General features: G+C 41.3%; 1 protein-coding gene across 1 annotated transcript in view; it reads right to left on the bottom strand.

Moving 5' to 3' along the window:
* The window catches only part of LOC109927560 (potassium/sodium hyperpolarization-activated cyclic nucleotide-gated channel 1-like), a 269691-nt gene that overhangs the window by 53218 nt on the left and 193725 nt on the right, over positions 1–22748 (bottom strand). The window contains exon 7 of the mRNA XM_048599979.1: positions 11756–11996. Coding sequence (XP_048455936.1) covers positions 11756–11996 — 241 coding nt within the window. The remainder of the gene's footprint in view (positions 1–11755; positions 11997–22748) is intronic.

The raw sequence follows: 22748 nt of genomic DNA on the forward strand, positions 1-22748 counted from the left end.
AGATGATATTAGGAAATAATGAAACATCATAAATAAACAAAGAGATAAGGGTAAGACTGAAAATAATGCAAAAGGCATAAGTAAAATATATTGACACAAGGGGAAGGACAAAAAGGGAGATAAAGTGATTCAGAAATAAATCTAAAGTATAGTTTGGAAAATACTAAGGCACTGCATAACTAAAGTTTTGACATGCGTGCACACACACAGAAGCTCTAGACCAGTTAGTTTAAAATCACTGATAGGAAACATAATCCAACCTACTCAAAGGCACAATAAAAAACTGAAACTATGAGTGAAAACTAAAAATATTACACATGTGTGGGCTTCAAGTGGAACATTATGTGTGATTAACCTTATTGAAGTCTTTGAAGTGGTTGCATGAACTGTGGATGAAGATAATGTGGCAGATGTAAAGTGTTTGGATTTTCAACAGGTTTTCTAATGTCACAGCTAGTTAGTGGATCTAACTCATTAGATCGCTCATAAATATTTAACACTGATATTCTATCTCTGACTGCCAAATTTTTTGAGTTTTAATTATTTCGGCCCTTCCTTTAGTGTTATAGAGGTCTACATTACAGAAAAAGGCCATTCAGCCCATTGCATCTGCGCCAGTCAAAAGCAACCTCCTAACTATCCTAATCCCATTTTCCGGCACTTGGCCCCTAGTCTCGTATGTCTTGCCTTGCAAATGCACATCCAAATACTTCTTAAATGTTATGAAGCTTTCTGTCTCTTCCACCTTTACAAGCAGTAAGTTCCAGATTTCCACCACCTTCTTGTGGAAAAAGGTTTTCCTCACATCTCCTCTAAAGTCTCTTGCATTATATCTATGTCCCTGGTCATTGATTCCTCCACCAAGAGAAAATATTTCTTTTCCCCTATCCACCCTATCTATGCCCCTCACAATTTGATACATCTCAACCATGTGCCCTCTCAGTCTCCTCTGCTCTGAGGAAAACAACTCCTGTCCATCGAATCTCTCTTCAAAACTGAAACTCTCCAGCCAGACCACATCCCGATAAATCTCCTCTGCACTCTCTCCAGTGCAATTACATCCTTCCTATAATGTGCATTCTAGAACTAGCTGTGGCCTAATCAATATTTTATACAGTTCCAGCATTACCTCCCTGCTTTTAAAATCTATGCCTTGGCTAAAAAAGGCAAGTATCTCATTGTATAGGGTGGGCCGAAGGATTAAAAGTTAATGATGATTTGCAACAGCTGCATGAGAAGATAGATTTTATAGGTTAGGCTGAATGGCTAAAATTGTTGATGATACTCGACAAGCTGCATGACCTTGGATGCATCCTTTACAGGTCAAAGACAGCACCTGCAACATGTTTTTCTGTAGCTGTGTTTTGTCTTTTGTGTCTGCTTCCTTTGCGCTGCCTATTTGTTACACTGTATAAGAGAGAGAGAGTTTTAGTTCCAAGTCGCTAGACGATATTTTGGCTCAGAATCGTGAATGGTGCCAGGGGTGAACCTAAGCCTCCAGACCAGCCATCAATTGAGGGGTCCCCAACGGGCAAAAGAACATGAGACTTCTTGCTTTGTCTTGAAAGGTGTGAGACTTGTTGCTTTTTTTCTCTTTTCTTTTCCATTTATTATTACCACTATAATCATTTATTCTTTTAGTTTTATTTGTTTATGGGATGAGGGCATCACTGGCTAAGCAGCATTTATTGCTCATCCCTAATTGTTCAAAAGGCAGTTAAGAGTCAACCACATTGCTGTGGGTCTGGAGTCACATTTAGTCCAGACCAGGTTAGGATGGCAGCTTCCTTCCCTAAAGGACATTAGTGAACCAGATGGGTTTTTCCAACAATCGACAATGGATTCATGGTCATCATTAGATTCTTAATTCCACATGTTATTATTGAATTCAAATCCACCATCTGCCGTGGTGGGATTTGAACCCAGGTCCCCAGAATGTTGTCTGGGTCTCTGGATTAACAGTCCAGTGATAATACCACTCGGCCAGCGCCTCTTTATTATCATTATAATCATTATTCTTGCTTAATAAACATTCATATTTAAGCAAATCGCTGTTGTCAAGCCTTCTCAATTATATTTAACTGAATCTGAAAAGAACCGCTTGGATACAAGCTGCAATCCAAGGCTATCATATATGTTGCTAACCACTTTATCTACCCATCCTGATACCTTAAGAGACTGGTGTACGTGCACATCAAGGTTTCTCTGATCCTCAATGATTCCCAGGGTCCTACCGTTCATCATGTATTTCCTTGTATTGCTGGTCCTGCTCCAGATTTAGTTGTTAATGTTCAGATGTTCCCCTAAACCTCTGTTTCCTCCAGTTACCATCACTCAACAGGATTGATTCCTCTCTGGTTTCATGCATATGTGGTGAGAAAAGAGTTTGGAATAATGCAAAAATAGAATTACTTTTTTCTGGACAGTTTAGAGATGACTGAAATTTGCCATCATTATTATTCCATGTCTTTTACTCGGTTCTTCCTTTAGACCCCTTCTACTATTACCTGGATTGCAGATCATCCATCTTTAAACTACTGTATCTGTTGGTCCTGATGTGGCCTCCTCTATATCGGTGAGACCAAGCACAGACTCGGGGACCGTCTCGTGGAGCATCTGTGTTCTGTACGCGACAAACAGCAACACCTTCCAGTCGCCAACCATTTTAACTCCCCCTCCCATTCTCTTGATGACATGTCCATCCTGGGCCTCCTCCAGTTTCACAATGACACCACACGCAAACTGGAGGAGCATCACCTCATATTCCGCCTTGAGAACCTACAGCCCAATGGCCTGAACACAGAATTCACCAGTTTTAAAATCTCCCCACCTACCCAGCCTCATCCCACGTCCAAACCTTCCTCTCATCCCCACCTCCTTGACCTGACACAACCTGTCCATCTTCTTCCCACCATTCTGCCTCACCCTTCTCGTCGTCCAATCCTCACTACCCCCACCTGCATCCAACCTATCACCACGCCAACTACCTTTCTCCAGCTCCACCTATCCTCCCTTCCACCTCATTGATCCAACACAACCTGTCCATCTTGTCTCCCACCTACCTGCCCCACCCATCCCACTGACCAATCCCCACCACTTCCTACCTGCATCCATCTATCAACATCCCCCCTACCTTTTCCAGCCCCAACCCTCCTCCATCTATTTATTTCCTAGCTCCCTTCCCCCTCCCCATTTCTGAAGAAATATCAACTTTCCTACTCCTCTGATGCTGCCTGGCCTGCTGTGTTCCTCCAGCTCCACAACGTGTTGTCTTCAAATAACTGATTCCTTATTATTATTTGTCAGCACAGTGGTTCAGTAGTTAGCACTGCTGCCTCACAGTGCCAGAGCTCCAGGTTCAATTCCAGCCTTGAGCAAATGTCTGCGTGGAGTTTGCACATTCTCCCTGTGTCTGTATAGGTTTTGCTCTGGTGCTCCATCTCCAAAGATGTACAGGTTAGATGGATTGGCCATGCTAAATTGCCCTGTAGTACCCAGGAACATGCAGGCTAGGTAGATTAACCATTTTAAATGTGGGGTTACAGGAACAGTGTCAGAGGCTAGGTCTGGGTGGATGCTCTTCGGAAGGTCAGTGCAATCTTAATGGGTGAATGGTTTTTCCACACTGTAGACATTCAATATGGATTCCATTTCTTTCTTAATATCAGTTAAGTCCCCTTTTTCTATTCAGTTCCTATTAAAAAAAATTATTGTGGAAATACAAATAGGACAGAGATTAAATTCAACAACATGTCCCAGTAAATGCTACGCATTTATTTCTGAATTCTACTTAAAAGCATTTTCTGTTTCATGTTGTGAAAGACTTTGAAGTGTTCTACCATTGTAGTTATTGATTCTGGCTTTATGACTTGAAGCTCTAAAGAGCAATTTACAGCTTTGAACTTATGTTCCATTGCAGAATGCAACACCGAGATGTGACAATGAGACACCTCAGCTGTTATTTCCCAAAACATTTAGGCCATCTTTAACCTGCTTGTTTAAAGCAGATAAAAACACGTTTCATAACCTAGACTCCTGACATAGAACTACAGCTCACAAGCACAAAATTAACAAGCCTTAAATGTGACCAAAGATCAGATGACGTTTTTGCTTTCCCCAGCATTTTGGACATGTACCAGTTTCCCGGTAAAAGGAGATAGTGGTGTGTCAATTGATTCCTTCAAAAAGATCTAGCTGAATAATTGGCCAAGGAGAAAGAAAGATTTCAGGATGAGTACTGACAAGCATGGTCAAATATTTGACAGAAAAGACAGCTGCAAAAGGAAATTGAGTAGATATGACAAATGCAAATGCAAATTTACATCCGTATTACTGAGTTATGATCAAATTGTTCTTTGTTGTCATGAAAGGAAATACCACGCTTTCCTCAGGAGACAGAATAAATGGGATCAAATCCACAATAAAGTTGATTCGATTGACTAAAAATTAGCTTAAGTGGTTATTTTGGTTCAGGATAGCATGCACTTTTCAAGTTGAGTTGGACAAATGTGAAATTGGCACTACCACTTCATTTTCCTGATTGAGGCATTGGCTCAAGTGCCTGTTGCATTGCCTGCTGTCTCAGCACTCAGCAGGGAACTAAGCATGATTTATTAATATTATGCAGTGCAGCCCGTCATCTTGACTAAGGGAAGTTGTCTGAATTTTACGTTCTTTTGGCTAAGTCCGAGTTGTGTTGAGTCTTTTGGAGATATTCTCATTGAGAAGCTTAGCGAGTATCTTACTAAACTTGCCTCATTAACTATCTACCATGCCTGTGGCATCCTTCACACTTGAATTCCATCCTAACTCACAACCAAGAGGAGATCTGCCAAAGGACCAGTGTCCCCTGCACCTATGTCATCTTTAAAACCCCATTGTGCACTTGGGCAAGCACTGTCAGTCTGCAGCTATCCAGCAGTATTCGTGATGTTTATCCTGGACATGGCGGATGGGAAAAACAGCGGACCAGTTTGTGTGAAAGAAGCTGAAGCTCCTGGTGGATGGGATAGTGTACAGACAGGATTTTCTCTTTCCCTCAGGACAAACAGCAGAAGCTAGGAAGCCAGACCATGCCAGTCTGGTCCAAGGTTGCCTCCCGTATTAAAGTAGTTTCAGCCATCTGGAAGAATGCCCAGCAATGTAGGAAGAAGGTCAATGACCTTTGCCATCTTCTTTCTCATACCTTACACTTGCACTATTTCTGTGATTGTACTCATCTGCCAACAACATTCATGAGTGACCACTCTCACTATCACCTGCAAATCTTCACCAGTCACCCTTACTCATCCCAAACCCCAACTGCACCAGCTATCTTTGCACTCTTTGCTGACCACTCACGCACTAGGGACACCTCCTAATCTGTACCAACAACAGTAATACCTGTGCTGCCCTCCCTTTATCTCCCATAATATATACCTCTCTCCCATTCCATGATGAGAACTCTCCACAACAGGGCCTGTGGAGAAGGTGGTTCCTGTGGCATGTGGCTAGCTGCAACCAAATCAGGGAGGCTGCAGAAGGACTTGGACAGGCTGAGACAGTGGGCAAAGGAGTGGCAGATGGAATACAATGTGAGAAAGTGTGAGTTTATGCACTTTAGTAGGAAGAATAGAGGCATTGACTATTTTCTAAATGGGGAAAGGCTTTGGAAATCTGAGCACTGAGACTTAGGAGTCACAGTTCAGGCTTAAAGTTAACATGCAGGTTCAATTGGCAGTTAGGAAAGCAAATACCATGTTAGCATTCATGTCAAAAGGGCCAGAATACAACACCAGGGATGTACTGCTGATGCTGTCTAAGGCTGTGGTCAGGCTGCATTTGGAATATTGTGATCAGTTCTGTGTCAATGCGTCAATGAGTTCCACAGATTAACCACCCTTGTTGTGAAGAAATTCCTCCTCATCTCAGTTCTAATGGGTTCTGCCTTCATTCTTAGGCTGTGCTGTTGGCTCCGAGTCTCTCCTACTAGTGGAAACATCTTCTACATGTCCACCCTATCCAGGCCTCTCAGTATTCTGTAAGTTCAAATCAGATCCCTACTCATTCTTCTAAACTCCATCAAATACAGACCCAGAATCCTCAACTGCTTCTCACATGCCAAGCCGTCATCAAAGGGATCATCCTTGTAAACCTCCCGTGCACCCCCTCCAATGCCAGCACATCCTTCCTTTAGCATGGAGGTAGCCAGTTCCAGGTTGATGGAGGGCACTGCACAGACTCTTCACATCTTTTGCTCCATCTACCTGTGTGCTGGAGGCTCAGAGGGAATTCCCATACCTATTGCAACCTGGTCAGGTCCTCTAGGTCTTCTGTCCACTTTGGGATTATGCAGCAACACTCTGCCAAAATCAAAACAAAAACACACATCTCCAAAAACTTCCCAGAATATTTCCGGGCACTTTACAGCAGCTATTTAAAATTGTTTTACTTTATTATGACCAAGTAAGGACAGGTAATTTGGCTCTTTTCTGCTTAATCCCTTTCAGCAAATCTATTTATTTCTATTTCATCTGATGTGGAGGTTTCCAGTGTTGGACTGAGGTGGACAAAGTCAGAAATCACATGACACCAGGTTATAGTCCAGCAGGTTTATTTGAAATCACAAGCTTTCAGAGTGCAGCTCCTCTATCAGGTGAAGTCACTATCTATTTAATCTGCATCTATCACATTCAACTAAAATATTGTTAATTAGAAATTATTCACTCAATTATCAAAGTTGTTTTGTAGTGAAAGAAAGAAGAATTTTATTATCAACAAATTCCAAGTAAAAATATAAAATCTGTGTTGTAAAAGACAGACACAAACACAGGTCATAAGTTAAAGAGGAGGGTGTCTGGTACAAAACAGGGAAAATAAATGTAACATGCCAAACTGCCCTTAGAATCCTTAAGGTATTAAACTCTTGAGCTGAGACTTCAGTTGTTTAAAAGTTGACTTATATCCTCAGAACTCACGGAATGTGTTGATAATTTTGAGTTCTCAGTGAATGGTTAAATTCCCAATTTTTCAATGAATGCTGTATTCCAAAATGATGCGAGAAATAGGTAGGGGAGACAGAGAGTTCGAATACTTGCTGTTTCAAATTCATTTTTCCTTTGCTCTCTCTGCTTTGTCATTCAAAAGCATCTGATGAAATATAGTTCAGCATACTTTCTGATGTCTAGGTCCACTGCCTTTCCAAGCTGGCTAACTGACAGATGAGCCTATCATCTCCTGATATGTAAAATTATCACACATAGAATCATAGTGTCGTGTGTGATTTAAACAGGAGATGCAAATTTCTTAATGCTGACTAAGGTGCCTGGTTTTGTTTCTTTATAAAAAATGGCAATCTCACTGCAGATGGTTCCATTTATTCCACAAGTCTCAACAACAGTATCTCACTTTGTGGTTAGGTGACCACTGCAGACATTTTATGTTCATGTTTCTTCTCTCTTAGAAAGTCTATTTTATCCCAGGAATGGTCTCAGACATAACAAGCAGATGAAAGGAGTTAAAATCCAGTTGTCCATACTTATCGTGATCATAAGAAACTCCAAGTTAGAAGCTTAGGCCATTAACTAACACTAGTAGTAATTCTTACATCTTACCAGCCTTGCAGCAGAATGTTGCAGCGAGTGACAAGTGTATTTATCTACTGGACTTGTGGAGTCCAAATTTGCCACTTGGGCCACACATAAGGTGGTAGAGCTACATGATGTCATGGGAAGACAAATACAGAAGCTTCCAACATGCTCACAAAAGGGACAAGTGAGGCCCTTCCCAAAACTGTGAATGTCACCAGAATTGGCTAGTGGTATAGTGGCTAACCGGAGGAGAGTGATCAACTTCCTTATCGTCATCCCACATGCTGCCATTGAATCACATTTGCTTGGCTGACCAGCCTTTCTATGTACTTGTGCTCAGGTTATCTGATTACAGCAGCTGGAATACCTTGTCTTTATAAAACAAAAACTTGCAACGACTTAATTTATTTTCATGCATGGTAGTTATCTTGGTTTTTCTGTCAATACCAGAATGACGCAACATCATCGATGACCATAGTAAAGCTTTAAATTAGCCATTTTAGTTCCCGGGAGAATTTTTAATTAAAAGATAGAATAACTTCTTTCTTTGGTGTGTACCCAAATCCTATGGCTGTCTGCATAACTCAGATTCAGCTAGCTGATTTGATGATTTCTTAAATAAACATGAAACATGCACAAATCTATAATTCCTCCACTTGCAATGACAAGTTTCAAACAGAGTTATGATATCACACATACCAGAAACCAATGGCTATCCTATACAATGTAAGAAAGTGTTGAATGAGGCTGTTTGGTTCCCTGGGCTTCTAGTTTCCTCTCTCTGTTCAAGGACACTAACATATCGCAGTTTAGAATTCTTTAAATGCTGAACTTGCAGCTTTTAACAAGATACTACCTTATTCCAAAACCAAGTCAACCTTCTCCACATTTGCAATATGACGGCCTAAAAACCAGTTGTACCTGATAATGTGAGAGCAGGACATGTCTTGTACACAACTGTTCTGCTGGTCTCACGAACCATGTTAAGTTGGTATTTGAAAGTCATTATCACAAGTCAGATGAGAAGGCTGCATTATTTATTAGCCTAATGCTTCATTGCTATCACTTAAAGGCAAGCAGACCCTCTTAACATGAAGTATACCTAGACTTTAGACTGCAGGGAATCTTAGTGATAGGCAGGTGGGAGGCAGAATGTCTTCCAAGTGGCTATTCTGGCACCAGTGGGCAGTAGTTACAAAGGATGTCAACGCTAGACTTTACCTAACAGGTCAATGCAATGTTGAATGAAGAATAATCACCTACTTTGCCAAAGTCATCTGTTCCGATATCTCATGTGGTTCAGTGGCAAATTTTATTTGATAATGCTGTTATGAATCACTTTAAGTAGATAAAAGCACGTTATTGTCAGTATTGGTATTTTCTCAAAGGTCATGGCTGTAATGCGAAAAGAAATTCAGTACTTTCATTAGAGATACCAAAGTGTACTCTTACTCAGTTTTGTTTACATCACATAACCAGACTACCCCAGGCCCTGCAAATTATATCATTCTGGTGGAGTTCTGTCTCTTTGCAATCCCAAGTAACTAACAATATGTTTTGACTATTAATAAGCTTATGCACTTTCTAAACATAATCATGCCTACTTTTAACCAATACAAAGAACAACTTACCTCCTCTAAAGGGCACTTACCTCCCTTAAAAGGCACCTGGGACTTTTCATCATTCCGGAAATCTAGGCTCAATTTATTGTTTGACATGGAACAAATGAAAGGCGATTGGTGGATGGGGTTTGGTGTACAGTAAGGTACAGGGATCAGAATTGTGAATGTCTTTAGAAGGGACATTGTTTGTCATGAAGTGACCAGTTTATAATCTGATAGCCCGGTCAGAATGGAGGTGACACAGTGAATTGGTACAACAGGAAAAAAATACTACTGCAGCCTGTAAGCTGTGCACAGACCTTCATAACATGCTGCCTGTAGCCACTTACAAACACTGACGGAGGAGAATTCCTTTCTAATCAGAAACATGCCAGACTGCTGATGGGGATTATGCAAGACAATATGGGTGCAGTCTACATAAACTGTACCTAAAGAAACCTGTGGTGAGGTGAAGCTTGAGTTCCCCCTTATCACAGTTTCTCTCCCCATTAGGAAAGAGATGCAGATGTTCCCTTGATGTAAACAATCTTGATGGCCTCACCGATACAGCACTGAGATTTGACTTGCCGCAGTCTAGGCAGGGCCTGATGCAGTAATTTTAAAGGATACAGTGACCCATAAGCGACGTTACCCATGCCATAGATTTTGATTTTCACACATACACTGATCACAACTAGCTCTCTATCACAACTACCTCTCTTCACTGCTGCAATATTGTTAAATTATTACAGTGCATGTCCAACATCCCATGGTAGATGAGCAGAAATTTATCTTAATGAAATGTTGAGAGACTGAAGCCATTGTTTTGGTCATCACTCTGAATTCTGTTCCCTCAACACTGACTCCATTCCTCTCTTAGGGGGACAGCAATCTAAGACTAAATAAGTCTATCACAAACTTGCTGTCACATCTGATCCCAAGAAAAACTTCTGACCCCTGTATGCATCAACTGTAAACCGCCTATATCCACTTTGCTCTAGTCTCTGCTCATCGGCTACTGAAAACCTCCATTCATGCCTCGTTACCTTTAGACTTAAATATTCTAACAGAACAATGAATATAATTGCCATTCCCTAGTGTCGCTGGGTTAATATCATGGAACTCCCTCCCGAACAACATTGTGGCTGCATCTACACCAAATGGACTGCTATTCTTCAAGAAAGCAGCTCACCATCACCTTCTCAATGACAATTAGAAATTGGAAATAAATGCTGGCCCAGCCAGTAATGTTCACATGTCACGAATGAACAAAATATATAACTGGCTGGACTCCTAAAATGTCCCATCTAGCAACATAAAGTCATCCACAATTCTGCTCCCTGTACCTTACTGTACCACAAACCCCGTTCATCAATCACATTTCATTTGTTCCACGTCAAACAATAAATTGACCCTGGATTTCCTGAATGATGAAAAGTCCCAGGTGCCTTTTAAGGGAGTTAAGTGCCCTGTGCAGGTGGTAAGTTGTTCTTCGTATTGGTTAAAAGTAGGCATGATTATGTTTAGAAAGTTCTGGAATTCCCTCTCGATTCCACCTTGCTATGCTTCTATAAAACATGCCGTAAAGCCTGCTTTTTTGATCAGTCAATTGGTCGCCTGAGCAAATATCTCATTATGTTGCTCCATGTCACATTTTGTTTTATAATGCTCCTGTTTCGTTTCATAATGTTCCACCTAAGCCCCATGCCAAAGCCACAATCTAAATATAAGTTTTGTTTGAAGTACATCTTATTATAACATGGACCAATTTTTCAAAATCATTTTTTTGTTCAGAAAACTCTCACTCTTCATCTTAATCTTCTTTGTTTAATTAGAACGCTGAATTGCCCAATTATTATTAGACATGTAGAATGGAAATTAGCTTGCGATAAAGTAATGTTTATGGATAATAAGGATATTTATGTAGAATCTAAACACTGGTATGGACATGTCAGGCCCAATGGTCTGTGGCTGTGTTGTAAATTCTGTGCAATTTTCTTGTTTGGTGACATACCACCTTTGTGGCTCACAAGGCATCGTGTTTGGGACAGGAAACTTAACTCATCAGCAATTGTCAGGGCAGAATTAATTCAGCAGGGATTCAGTTCAACTCCTGAGCGACCTGAGAGTTCTGAAGCCAGGTGCAGTAAAGTATCACAAGATATTAACTCAGGTAAATTCTTTCGAGACTCCCGAGAAATGCTGGCTTTGATAATTTAGTTCAGAAACATCTGCTTATGGTCATCCCACTCGCTCAAAAGCATTTTGATGTATAATAACCAAACACAACATTGAGTCTCTTGCTGAAACTGTTCCACTTAGGCACAGCAAACTATGCATGACCACTTAAACCCCAATAACAAAGCAAATTCACTTGAATGATGAAAGAAAATGGTCACTAAATTCAACAACGCAGAGAGCTAGTCCTTGAAGCAAATAAAGTACTGACCCTTTGAAGAGAGATGTCAAGACAATTTCTGCCAATCATAGCTATTAATATATGTACAACGTTAAATATACTGTTTGTCATGACAACCTTCCATTACACACTCACGTTAATCTATATAAGATACAAGTGACACTGACCTCCAAAGTAAGAACCATCTGATAGCTTCATTTCTTTGCTGGATTTGGTGATAACAGTAGCCACCCCATGCTGAATGAAATACATCTTCTTCCCAATTGACCCTTCTCGAACAATGTAATTTCCAGGCTGAAACACCTCGAATCGTAGTTTGCTCAGCATGCTAGTCACAAAACTTGGGTCAGCATTTGCAAACAGGGGCATTGTTGCAACCAGCTTCCGACAATTGAAGTTGACAATCTCCTGAAACAGAAGAAAGTGGCCAGGCTTTAAGAAAATGCAACAAAGTAGTTGACTGACCATGTGAATGTTTCATTTTCTCCAGTAGGATGAGGAACATGGCAAGTACCCTGCATTCTAAGTCTATGTAAATAACAAATCAGTTAGTTACTGTCAAAGTGTTTGGGAATAACAAACTAAATAAATAGATAATTTATTTGGAAGAACATTGTTAAAATATCCTGAACAGTTAACACATGGACCTGAAAGAGTGAACTGGTTAAAATAATTTTTTTCAGATGCCGCAGAATACTCAGGCAGTTGACACATGACAGTGGGAAGAAAGAAGAACAATCTTGTTTCACAATCCTCCATGCGTTTAGAATAGGTTTGTTTATGGGGAATCAATTTAAAAACAAAAATGCAGAGAAAGCAGTGGCTCAATAAAGTAAATGAAACTGTCGTGGCTTCTGTAAGATTAATACAGCAATAACAGCACATATTTAAATCCATTTTTTCTGCTGAGTAAACCAAAGCAGTTTAGAAGATTTGGCCTGTTTTGAGAATTAAATTATATTAATTTTGATAGGAGGAAAGGCTGAGGAAGACTCCAGTTTCCTCCTAACAACCAGTCCTTTGTTTAGTTCTGGTAAATCCCAATGGAGGGCCATCACATAAGGAGATGGGCATGATCAGTGTCAGGCTTCCTGAGAATTCCTATCTTTTCCATCCAGCCTATGGCCAGCAAGAAGGGATGACTATGCAAAGTACATTTACTTGTTGTACAGAGCAGTAAGCAGAACTCAAAATATCATAAATGGACATAAATATGAATTGGGAGCAGAAGTGGGCCATTCAGCCCATTGAGCCTTCCCCTCCACTCAACATTATGGCAGATCGGTTTTTCTTTTGAATTCCATATATTCCATTTACAGTCATTAACCTCTGATTCCATTGTCTGACAGTAATCGATATATTTCCACATTAAGAATATTTGTTGACCTTGCCTCCATTGCCTTCTGAGGCACAGTCGCAAAACTGCTTCTCCTCATCTGTGTCCTAAAAGGCTAACTCCTAATTTTTATCCAGAGACTGTAATTCTGGTTTCGTTCATAAGAGGCAACATCCTTCCCTTAGAGATAATAAGAACTGCCAGTGTTGGAGTCAGAGATAACACAGTGTACCCATTTCTGAAGAAGGGTCCCGACCCGAAATGTCAGCTTTCCTGTTCCTCTGATGCTGCCTGGCCTGCTGTGTTCCTCCAGCTCCACACTGTGTTACCAACATCCTTCCCTTGTTCAGCTTCTCAGCTGGAACATATCACCCTTCCTTTTACATTCAATTTCTCTCATAATAAAGTTTAGCATCTCATTTGACTTTTTAAATACTTGCATGTATTACTAACTTTTTGTGACTCATGCACTAGAACACTACGACCCCTCTGTACCTCAGAATACTGCACCAATTCTCCATTTAAGTAATACTTTATTTTAATTCTTCATGCCAAAATGAACAGCTTTGCATATTACCACATTATGCTTCATCTGCCAGACTTTTTTGCCCACGTGCTGAAGCCACGTATATCCATCTGCAAATTTCTTACATTCTCTTCATAACATACTTTCCCACCTATCTTTGTATCATCTGCAGATTTCACTAACCTGCCTTCACTCCCCTTATTTAAGTCATTGATAAAATGGCAAAAAGTTGAGACCCCAGCACAGACCCCTGTGGGACACCATTCAATACATACTACAATCAGAAAAAGACTCATTTATGCTGATGCTGTTTCTGTCAGCTAGCCAGTCTTCTTCCCATAATGTTATTTTGCCCCATGCTGCGAGATCCTACTTTGTGCAAAGACCTTTGATGTGACACTTTTTCAAATGCTTTCCAGGGGCCCAAGATGCATCCACAAGTTCCTGTTCATTCACAGTGCTTGTCATTCTTTCAAAGAACGCTGATAAATTTGTTAAATATGATTTTCCTTTTACAAAACCATACTGGCTCTTACCAACAACCTTGAGATTTCTAAGTGCCCAGCTTTAACGTCCTAATGATAACGTTCTTTGTGACAAACATCAAGCTAACTTGCTTATAGCTTCCAGTCTTCTGCCTCTCTCCTGTCTCAAAAACAGGAGTTATTTTACTACTTTTCAATCTAACCTGTCAAGAATTCAGCAAATCTTAGAAAATTAAAATTAATGCATCCAATACTTCATTAGCCACATCTTCCAAGTCCATCTGGACCCAGGGGACTTGTCAGCCCTCAGCTCCATCCAGTACTATGTTTAGTACTGCTTACCCAGTGATATATTTTCATCAAGTTCCTCTGTCCCTTTCACACCTTGATTTATACCTATTACTGGAATGTTGTTCATGTGCTCTATAATAAAGACAGATGTGAAATATTTGTTTGTTTAATCGGCTGTTTCCTTATTATCTATGATTGAGTCACCATTCTAATCTCTAGTGGACTACCATCACTTTGCTTATTATATTTCTTTTTAAATATCTGTTGAAACTCTTGCTATCCATTATTACATTCTGAGCTAGCTTCTTCTCATACCGTAATTTCTTTCTCCTGATTAATTATTTAGTCATTTTCTACAACTTTTCATATTCTGTCCAATCATCTGACCTGCCAGTTACCTTTACACAATTATATGTTTTTTCCTTAACTACTTAAGTCAACCACAATTGGTGAGTCCACCCCTTACACTTTTTTATATAAGAAATACACTTATTCTTATTATTCTGAAATATACCCTTCAATATCTGCCACTACTTCCATAGTTTAGTAAGCCATCTCACTTCAATTAGCTCAACTTTCATGACTACATAGAGACCATTACCTAAGTTTGATATAATAGTCACAGGCCCGCTCTTCTCCCCTTCAAACTGAATGTAAAACTCAATCGTGTCATGTTTGCTGCTGACAAAGGGTGTTTTTGATCTGACATCATTAATTCATCCTGCCACATTTTCTAATGCTCAATCTAGCATCATGTGCTCATTGGCTGGGTTTCAGAACAAGCTGATTTAAGAAACTATCTTGAAAGTCATGTTTCTGTTACGGCTATCAGGTCATACTTATTTACATCAATGGGCATAACAAGTTTTGTTACTTTGTTATGAATGTTATGCACATTCAGGGCAGAATCTTGCAGGAATCTGATGATAGGGATTATAGCGAGATTTGAGGTAGAATTGGACAAGAAATTCAGTAAGTGCAGTGAATCCTATCCTAACATTGGGAACATCTCACTTCATCATTTATGTTTTTGCTAAATGGCAAGGTCAGTTTCTCAATAGGGAGCAGTGAGTTGCCAATTAAGGAGGATTATAGCTTGTTAACTGCATTAATAACACAATAACTCACTTCATTAATATTCAACTTCCTATCTTTGCAAACATTCCAAACAAGCTGGGCATTGAGAAATCTTAACACGGATCTCCATGCTGGATGCTAGACACCAACAACTCAGATACGGTGCATGGGCACTGGCCAAATGTACGTCCCATCTATGGACATTGGCACCCAACAAGGTCCAGCCTTTAAGAACCCACATGCCACATCTCTAGTGCACTTACAGGATGCTTCTGCACTTCAATACTGCACCTCAGGCTGTATAGGCAACTATCACTGTAATGCTGCAGCATGGACACTTGGCTCTCAGGGTGGTAGACCCCGCTCGTGGACTGGACCACGCTGCGCCTCGGGCTCTTGGCTCGCTGTCATAGTGCCGACTCACGCTGAGCCCAATTGGATGCTTACAACATCCCTGCCTTGCCTTGCCTTTTTTGCGCTTCGCCTCCTCAGCCAGTGATATGAGACTCACATTGCTTCTATCTTGCTTTGCTGTTTAGAGCAGATGCAAAGTCAGGAAGCTTGTCATGGTTGACAACAGTGCTCAGTCAAATTAAGGGAGATAGCCTTTGCATAGGGAGTCCTGGCACAGTAAGTCAAGGACAGCCTTTGATTCCAGGCCAGGGGCTTGGACATGGCCAGTCAGCAGCTTGGAGAATTCAATCTCAGGACGGATTCTATATAATGTGTGAGGAGCTGAATGCTGGGCCACCTATATTAAGTCTTTCTGTGGACTGTTTTCCTCCTGGAATAAGAGTTAGGCAGGATATTGCGGGAGATGAAAGTTGGTGGCACATGTGCTACTTTTGGTGCAGGTGGGGAGGTGTTCCCAAACAAGGCAGTAGGCAGCACATAGGACATTCAGGTATAGTGCCATTGGGTAATTGGGGGGGTGGGGGGGCGGAGCTGTGGTGGTGGTGGGGGTTAGTGACAGTGAGTGAGAAAGAATGTTCCAGGCAATTGTGAGAGTGGTTGAGCACTAGCCTTGGTGGGAAGTGGGGACAGTAGCTACCAATCTCCAACAACAGCAGAGATAGAATGAATATGATGTATTGGAGACAAAATCGTAACATTTGGTGGAGTGAAAAGTCAATTGGCTTCTTCCTACATTGCTGGGCATTCCTCCAGAAGGCTGAGACTATACTAACCCAAGTGACAACCTTGGACAGGCTAGCACAGACTGGTGTCCTAGCCTCTACTGCTAGTCCTGAGGAAAGAAGACATCTTGTCTCTGCACCACACCATCTAACAGGCTTACTACATCCCTGCCACAAAGAGAGGCACCAATATCCCCCTGCCTACTATGTTTGGGGCAAATGTCAGGACCCAGGCATGGGAGCAGCTGTGGACAGACCTTGTCTGGGTGCACATTGGGTTTTGGTGCAGGCACAAGGAATGCTAGTCTTGCTGAGGATATCTAGTAAGTAGTGAGTTGTTCCAGGAGTAGTTTATATGATGTGATGGAGATACAATCAGATATGAGAGATACCATAGGGGCAGGGTAGATTGTTGATGAGGTATGTTTACTGAGACATGGCCAGAAATCTGAGATAACAAGGTGTAGAGCTGGATGAACACAGCAGGCCAAGCAGCATCATAGGAGCAGGAAAGCTGACGTTTCGGGTCGAGACCCTTCTTCAGATTTTCTTGTCTTCAGATTTTTCCTTGTTATCTCAGATTCTCCAGCATCGGCAGTTCCTACTATCTCATGGCCAGAAATCTTACTGGGTCTTGTGTCTAATATACTCGATGTAGCTCATAACCAAAACAAAAGTATGTTTCACCAAAACAAAAGTATGTTTCAGACTTCAGATACAGAGCCTTCAGTTTTGTTTTTTTGAGACCTTCGTATCATTTCATATTGAGTCTTGAAGTATTTTTACGTGTATTCTCTCTGTCACTTCCTGCCTTTCTCGGACCTTCACTTCCCACATTATTATTCTGCATTCCTGCCTCAGCTCAACACCTTGATTTTTGACATGATCTAAGATTGATCCCTCACACCCAGTGTTTTATTTAAAGCCCTCTCTATTTTTTTAGTTATATCATTTGTTAGAACATTGGTCCCAGCATGATTTGTGTGCAGACCATCCAATATTACAGCACTCACTTTCCCCAGCCCCAATGCCAAGGCCTCACTTCTCCCATGCCAGGCTTTGAGCCACATATTAAATTCACTAATCTTATATGCTGTCTGCCAACTGGCACATGATGTGGAGGTGCTGGTGTTGGACTAGGGTGGACAAAGTCAAAAGTCACATGTCAACAGGGTATAGTCCAACAGGTTTCTTGAAATCACACAAAAGCTTTCGGAGTGCAGCCCCTTCACCAGGTGCAGTGAGAGAGCAGGGCACACATACACAGTGTTTACAGGCAGAGAGATCAAGGGCAGAGATCAAAAGATCATACAACTGGTATGAAAGGATTCTCAGATGATAAGTCTCTGCAGGTGACCAAGTGTGTTAGACAGTGAGTAAAGTGTCAACAGCTGAATAACCAGCAAAGGGATGACCTATAATCCGATTAATTGAGGCAGAGAGATAATTACAAAAAATTAAAAATAAGGTGATGCTGGTCCAAGAATGAGACTTGAACACACGCGTCTCCATCAATGATGGACACCTCTGTACCTCACTCTACTGTAGGCCCACAGATAACCTCACAATACTGCACTTCTCCAGCTTCCACCTAAACATTTTAAAGAAGCCATCCCCTACGGACAAGCCCTGTGCATACACAGGATCTGCTCAGATGAGCAGGAATGCTATGGATACCTGACGGTTTTGAAGGACGCTGTCATAAGAATGAGATACAATACTCGACTCATCGATCGCCAGTTCCAACATGCCACAGCGAAAAACTGCAACAACCTCCTCAGAAGACAGACACAGGATACAACCAATAGAGTACACTTCGTCGTCCAGTACTTCCCTGGAGCGGAGAAACTACACCTTGTTCTTCACAGCCTTCAACATGTCAACAATGATGATGAGTATCTCACCAAGAGCTTCCCTATGCCTCCACTTGTCGCTTTCAAACAACCACCAAACCTTAAACAGACTGTTGTTTGCCGCAAATGACCCAGCCTTCAGGACAACCTCGACCATAACACCACACATCCCTGCCATGGCAATCTCTGTAAGACATATCAGATCATCAACATGGATACTACCATCACACGTGGGAACACCACCCACCACATACATGGCAGATACTCATGTGACACGGCCAATGTTGACTATGTCATTAGCTGCTGGCAAGAATGCCCCGAGGCATGGAATATTGGTGAAACCATGCAGAAACTACAACAACAGATGAATGAACACTGCGCAACAATCACCAGACAGGAAGGTTCCCTCCCAATGGGGGAACACTTCAGCAGTCAAGGACATTCAGCCTCCAATCTTTGGGTAAGCATCCTCCAAGGCAGACTTTGAGATACACAACAACACAGAGTCACTGAGCAGAGAGTGATAGCCAAGTTCTGTACCCATGAGGACGGCATCAACGGAGATCTTGGGTTCATGTCACACTGCAGGTGACCCCACCACACTGTTCTGTATATGCAAAATCTTCCTTACTGTCCTGTTTTGACAGCATCACCTTGATAAATTGTTAAGTTGTCTCTACCTTTCTTGGTTTGCACAGTTTTGAATTTGGCATGCGATTCCAGTCATTTATTTTGTCTCCAGCACCACCTTGATTTTACTTTTTTGTAATTATCTCTCTGCCTCACTTAATCGGTTTATAGGATCATCCCTTCGCTGGTTATTCAGCTGTCGACACTTTACTCACCGTCTAACACTCTTGGTCACCTGCAGAGACTTATCATCTGACATTCTACTCACACCATTTGAATGATCTTTTGATCTCTCTGCCCTTGATTGCTCTGCCTATAAACTCTGGGTCTGTGCACCCTGCTCTCTCACTGCACCTGACAAAGGGGCTACGCTCCAAAAGCTTTTGTGTGATTTCAAGTAAACCAACTGGCATATCATTCAGGTAATAATTCAGAGGTTATTCCCTTAAGTCTCAGTTCTTTGATTTGGTACTCAGCTCCTCATACTGTCCACACAGAAAAGTTTTCCTCATCCTACCTATGCTGTTGATGCCTACATGGATCATAACAAATAGATCCTTCCCTTCCAACTCCAAGTTTGTGTCCAGCCCTGAAGAGTTTTCCTGAATTCTGACATTGACACCTTTCTAGATTCAGGTCCTCGGCTGCCCAGAACAATGTCGAGCCACCTCACTACGCTGGCTCCAACTATCCATATATTCTTTCTTACTCCCCCCTTTTGAACCAGAATGCCCTGGATAGTCCATTCCTCCTCTCTACAGACTGTAGCTTTCATCCACAGAAGCGAGCATCTCCAAAATGTTAAATAATTGTAGGAGTGAAGCTCCTACACGATGGTATGCTGCCATCACTGATCTGCCTTATTTGTCATCACACCCATGTGTCCCTGACTATAGCTGGATTTGTACTGCCCTATACTCAGTGGTTAGACTGCTTCTGAAACAAAGTGTTCAAAAACCATCAAATATAAGAGCAAAACTAGACCATTTGGCCCATCAGGTCTGCTCCACCATTCAATTATGACTGATATGTTTCTCAACCCTGTTCCCCTTTCTTCTCCCCGTATCCCTTGATCTCCTTTCGAATCAAGAACCTATCCACCTCGGTCTGAAATACACTCAATGACTTGGTCTCTACAGCCTTTTGCAGCAATGAGCTCTGCAGATTTACCACCCTCAGGCTCAAGAAATTCTCCTCATTTCAGTTCTAAAGGATTTCCCCCTTCACTCTGAGGCTGTGCCCTTGTGTCCTCACCTCTCCTATGAGGTGTTGCAAAGTTGGGTAGAGTATTTGTGGATTGGTAGGCAGGAAGTTAGAGTTTGGTGTTTGTAAAATGTTAATGGGAAAAGCAGTACATGGTCCCTTTAAAAGATGTTCTGCTTTTTCAATGCTTAGAGATTCAAGAAGGATGTCTGTGGGCAGCAGCTTGTGGGTTTGCAGGTGCACAGAGAACACTCAAATTGAAACATTCGTATTAAAAGACTGCACAGTTAGCAGGCCAAGCAGCAGTTTTGTTTTGTGATCAAGACAACATGTTTCGAATTTAGCCAATCAATTTGAATCGGGCATTTAGACACCAAAAACCAATTAAATTTAATTCTGATAGTTTTGACAACATGGGGCCAACCCTGTTGTTAGAAATTGATATGTCTTCAAGGGTATAAAAAGAGATGGCAGTTGGACAAAGAAAGGAGAGTTAACTGCCATCTGCTAGAGTTAACAGCTCTCAGCTCTCCGGAGGGAATCACTGGCTCTCACAGTCTTCTCTAAGTGTTAGAGAAAGCACCATCCAAATCAAAGGTACCAATGGCACAGCTAGTTAATATTTCTGACAGAAGAATCAATGCAGAAGGTGTTCCAGACAGAACATTTGATGGAGAAGGCACAGAGCATTCCAGAAGACATGTAATCTGGCTGTAATTTCGAGAGACTAAATTCTTTTCTATAATTGTTTTATTTTATATAAGTGGGACTTGTATTTATTGGAACAGCATATTATTAGAATCTTGTTTTACTCAGGAATAATTAGTAGTTAATAGGGATTTATTCATCCTGTTAATAATTTAGTTAACTTGTTCACTGTTAGAGTTAGATAAATAAACTATAACCTGTTGATTGTAAAGTGAGTGTCAGTGTTTATTTTATTTAACTAATAGAAGTTACTGAAAGGGAGGTTACACCACGTTTCACACTCCTTTTACAGATTATAGGTGAGGTGCTCCTGTTTGGGTGTTTCGGATTTTTTTAGTACTCAGAGGGGGGTCAACTTCTGCTTTATAACAGAAGAGAAAACATCCTCTGCATGTCCACTCTATCCAGGCCTCTTAGTATTCTGTAAGCTTCAATGAAATCACCCCTCATCCTTCTGAACTCATGGAGTACAGTCCCATAGTCCTCAACTGCTCCTCATAGCCCTTCATCCTTGGGGTCATTCTTGTGAAACCCCTCTGGAACCCCTCCAAAGCCAATACATCCTTCCTTAGGATACAGGACCCAAAATTGCTCACAATATTCCAAATGTGGTCTGACCAGAGCCTTATACAACCTTAGTAATACATTTTTGCTCTTGTATTCTAGCTTTCTTGAAATGAATGTTAACATTGCATTTGCCTTCCCCACTACCAACTGAACCTACATGTTAACCTTAAAAGAATCCTCAACTAGGACTCCTAAGAACCTTGCCCTTCAGATTTTTGAAGCCTTTCCCCAGTTAGAAAATATTCTATGCCTCTATTCTTTCTAACAAAGTGCATAACCTCACATTGCCCAACATTGTATTCCATCTGCCACTTCTTTGCCCACTCGCCTCGCCTGTCCAAGTCCTTCCGCAGCCTTCCTGTTTTGTAAACATTACCTGTCCCTCCACCTATCTTTGTGTCCAAGTAATTCTCCACTTCCCTTATGCATTGGATTGTCTTTAATTCAACTTGCAATTCAATCATTCTGAGTTGGAGTTCCGCTAGCTTTAGACAATTGTTTACAGATGTGCTAATCCTGGATTACTTTCGGACTCAGAAACACCCAGGTTCTGCAGCAGCGACACAGATGCCTGTCTCTCTATTGTTTGTGTCTAATTAGTTAAATACGTTTTGTCCATTTAATCCATCATGTAAAATTAATTGTTATTCTTTAGATCAATTTTACTACCATCTATTACATGTTGAAACCACTTGAGTTACACATAGGCATTTACTAGTCAGTCAATCAGTTTACAAGATTGCGAATGATGTTACTTGGGTTTTTCACACTGAGCATGTGCTGACTCCCAGAAGCTGAAATGGCGCAGTGTAAAATGTTTAGGAAAGTAAAGACAAAGGTACACCTCCTTCCCTCACTTCACTGAACTCTCACAGGACTGAATACTCAAGCCCTTCACTTTGTGCCAACTGCATTAGTCATGAATCTCAATATCTCAGGGAGCTTGACTGGTATTTGGAGTGAATGCTGACATTGCTGTTGTGAAGAATAACACATATTCCTGTATGGCAATGAAACAGCAAGATCTCGTTCTGGGATCCTGTGGTCCTGAAGATCCCTAAAAGTGATAAGACCATAGGATAATAAGAAAAAGGAACATGAGCTGGCCACTTGGCCTCTTGAACCTGCTCTGCTGTTCAATAGGATCACAGCTGATCCAACATTCCTTATGTCCACTTTCCTGACCTTTTCCCCATAGCCCTCGATGTGTGGATGGCCACCCTGGTCTATAAAAAAGAATTCCAGCCTGTTAAATGTCTGGAAATTGAACTGAAATTCAGATTTCTTGCTCAGGGACTTATCTTCTTTCAAACTAGGCAGGAAAGAAACAGTTCTTTTTTAGATAAAC

Source organism: Rhincodon typus, chromosome 1 (assembly GCF_021869965.1).
Source record: "Rhincodon typus isolate 14 chromosome 1, sRhiTyp1.1, whole genome shotgun sequence".
In the NCBI taxonomy this organism is placed as follows: Eukaryota; Metazoa; Chordata; class Chondrichthyes; order Orectolobiformes; family Rhincodontidae; genus Rhincodon; species Rhincodon typus.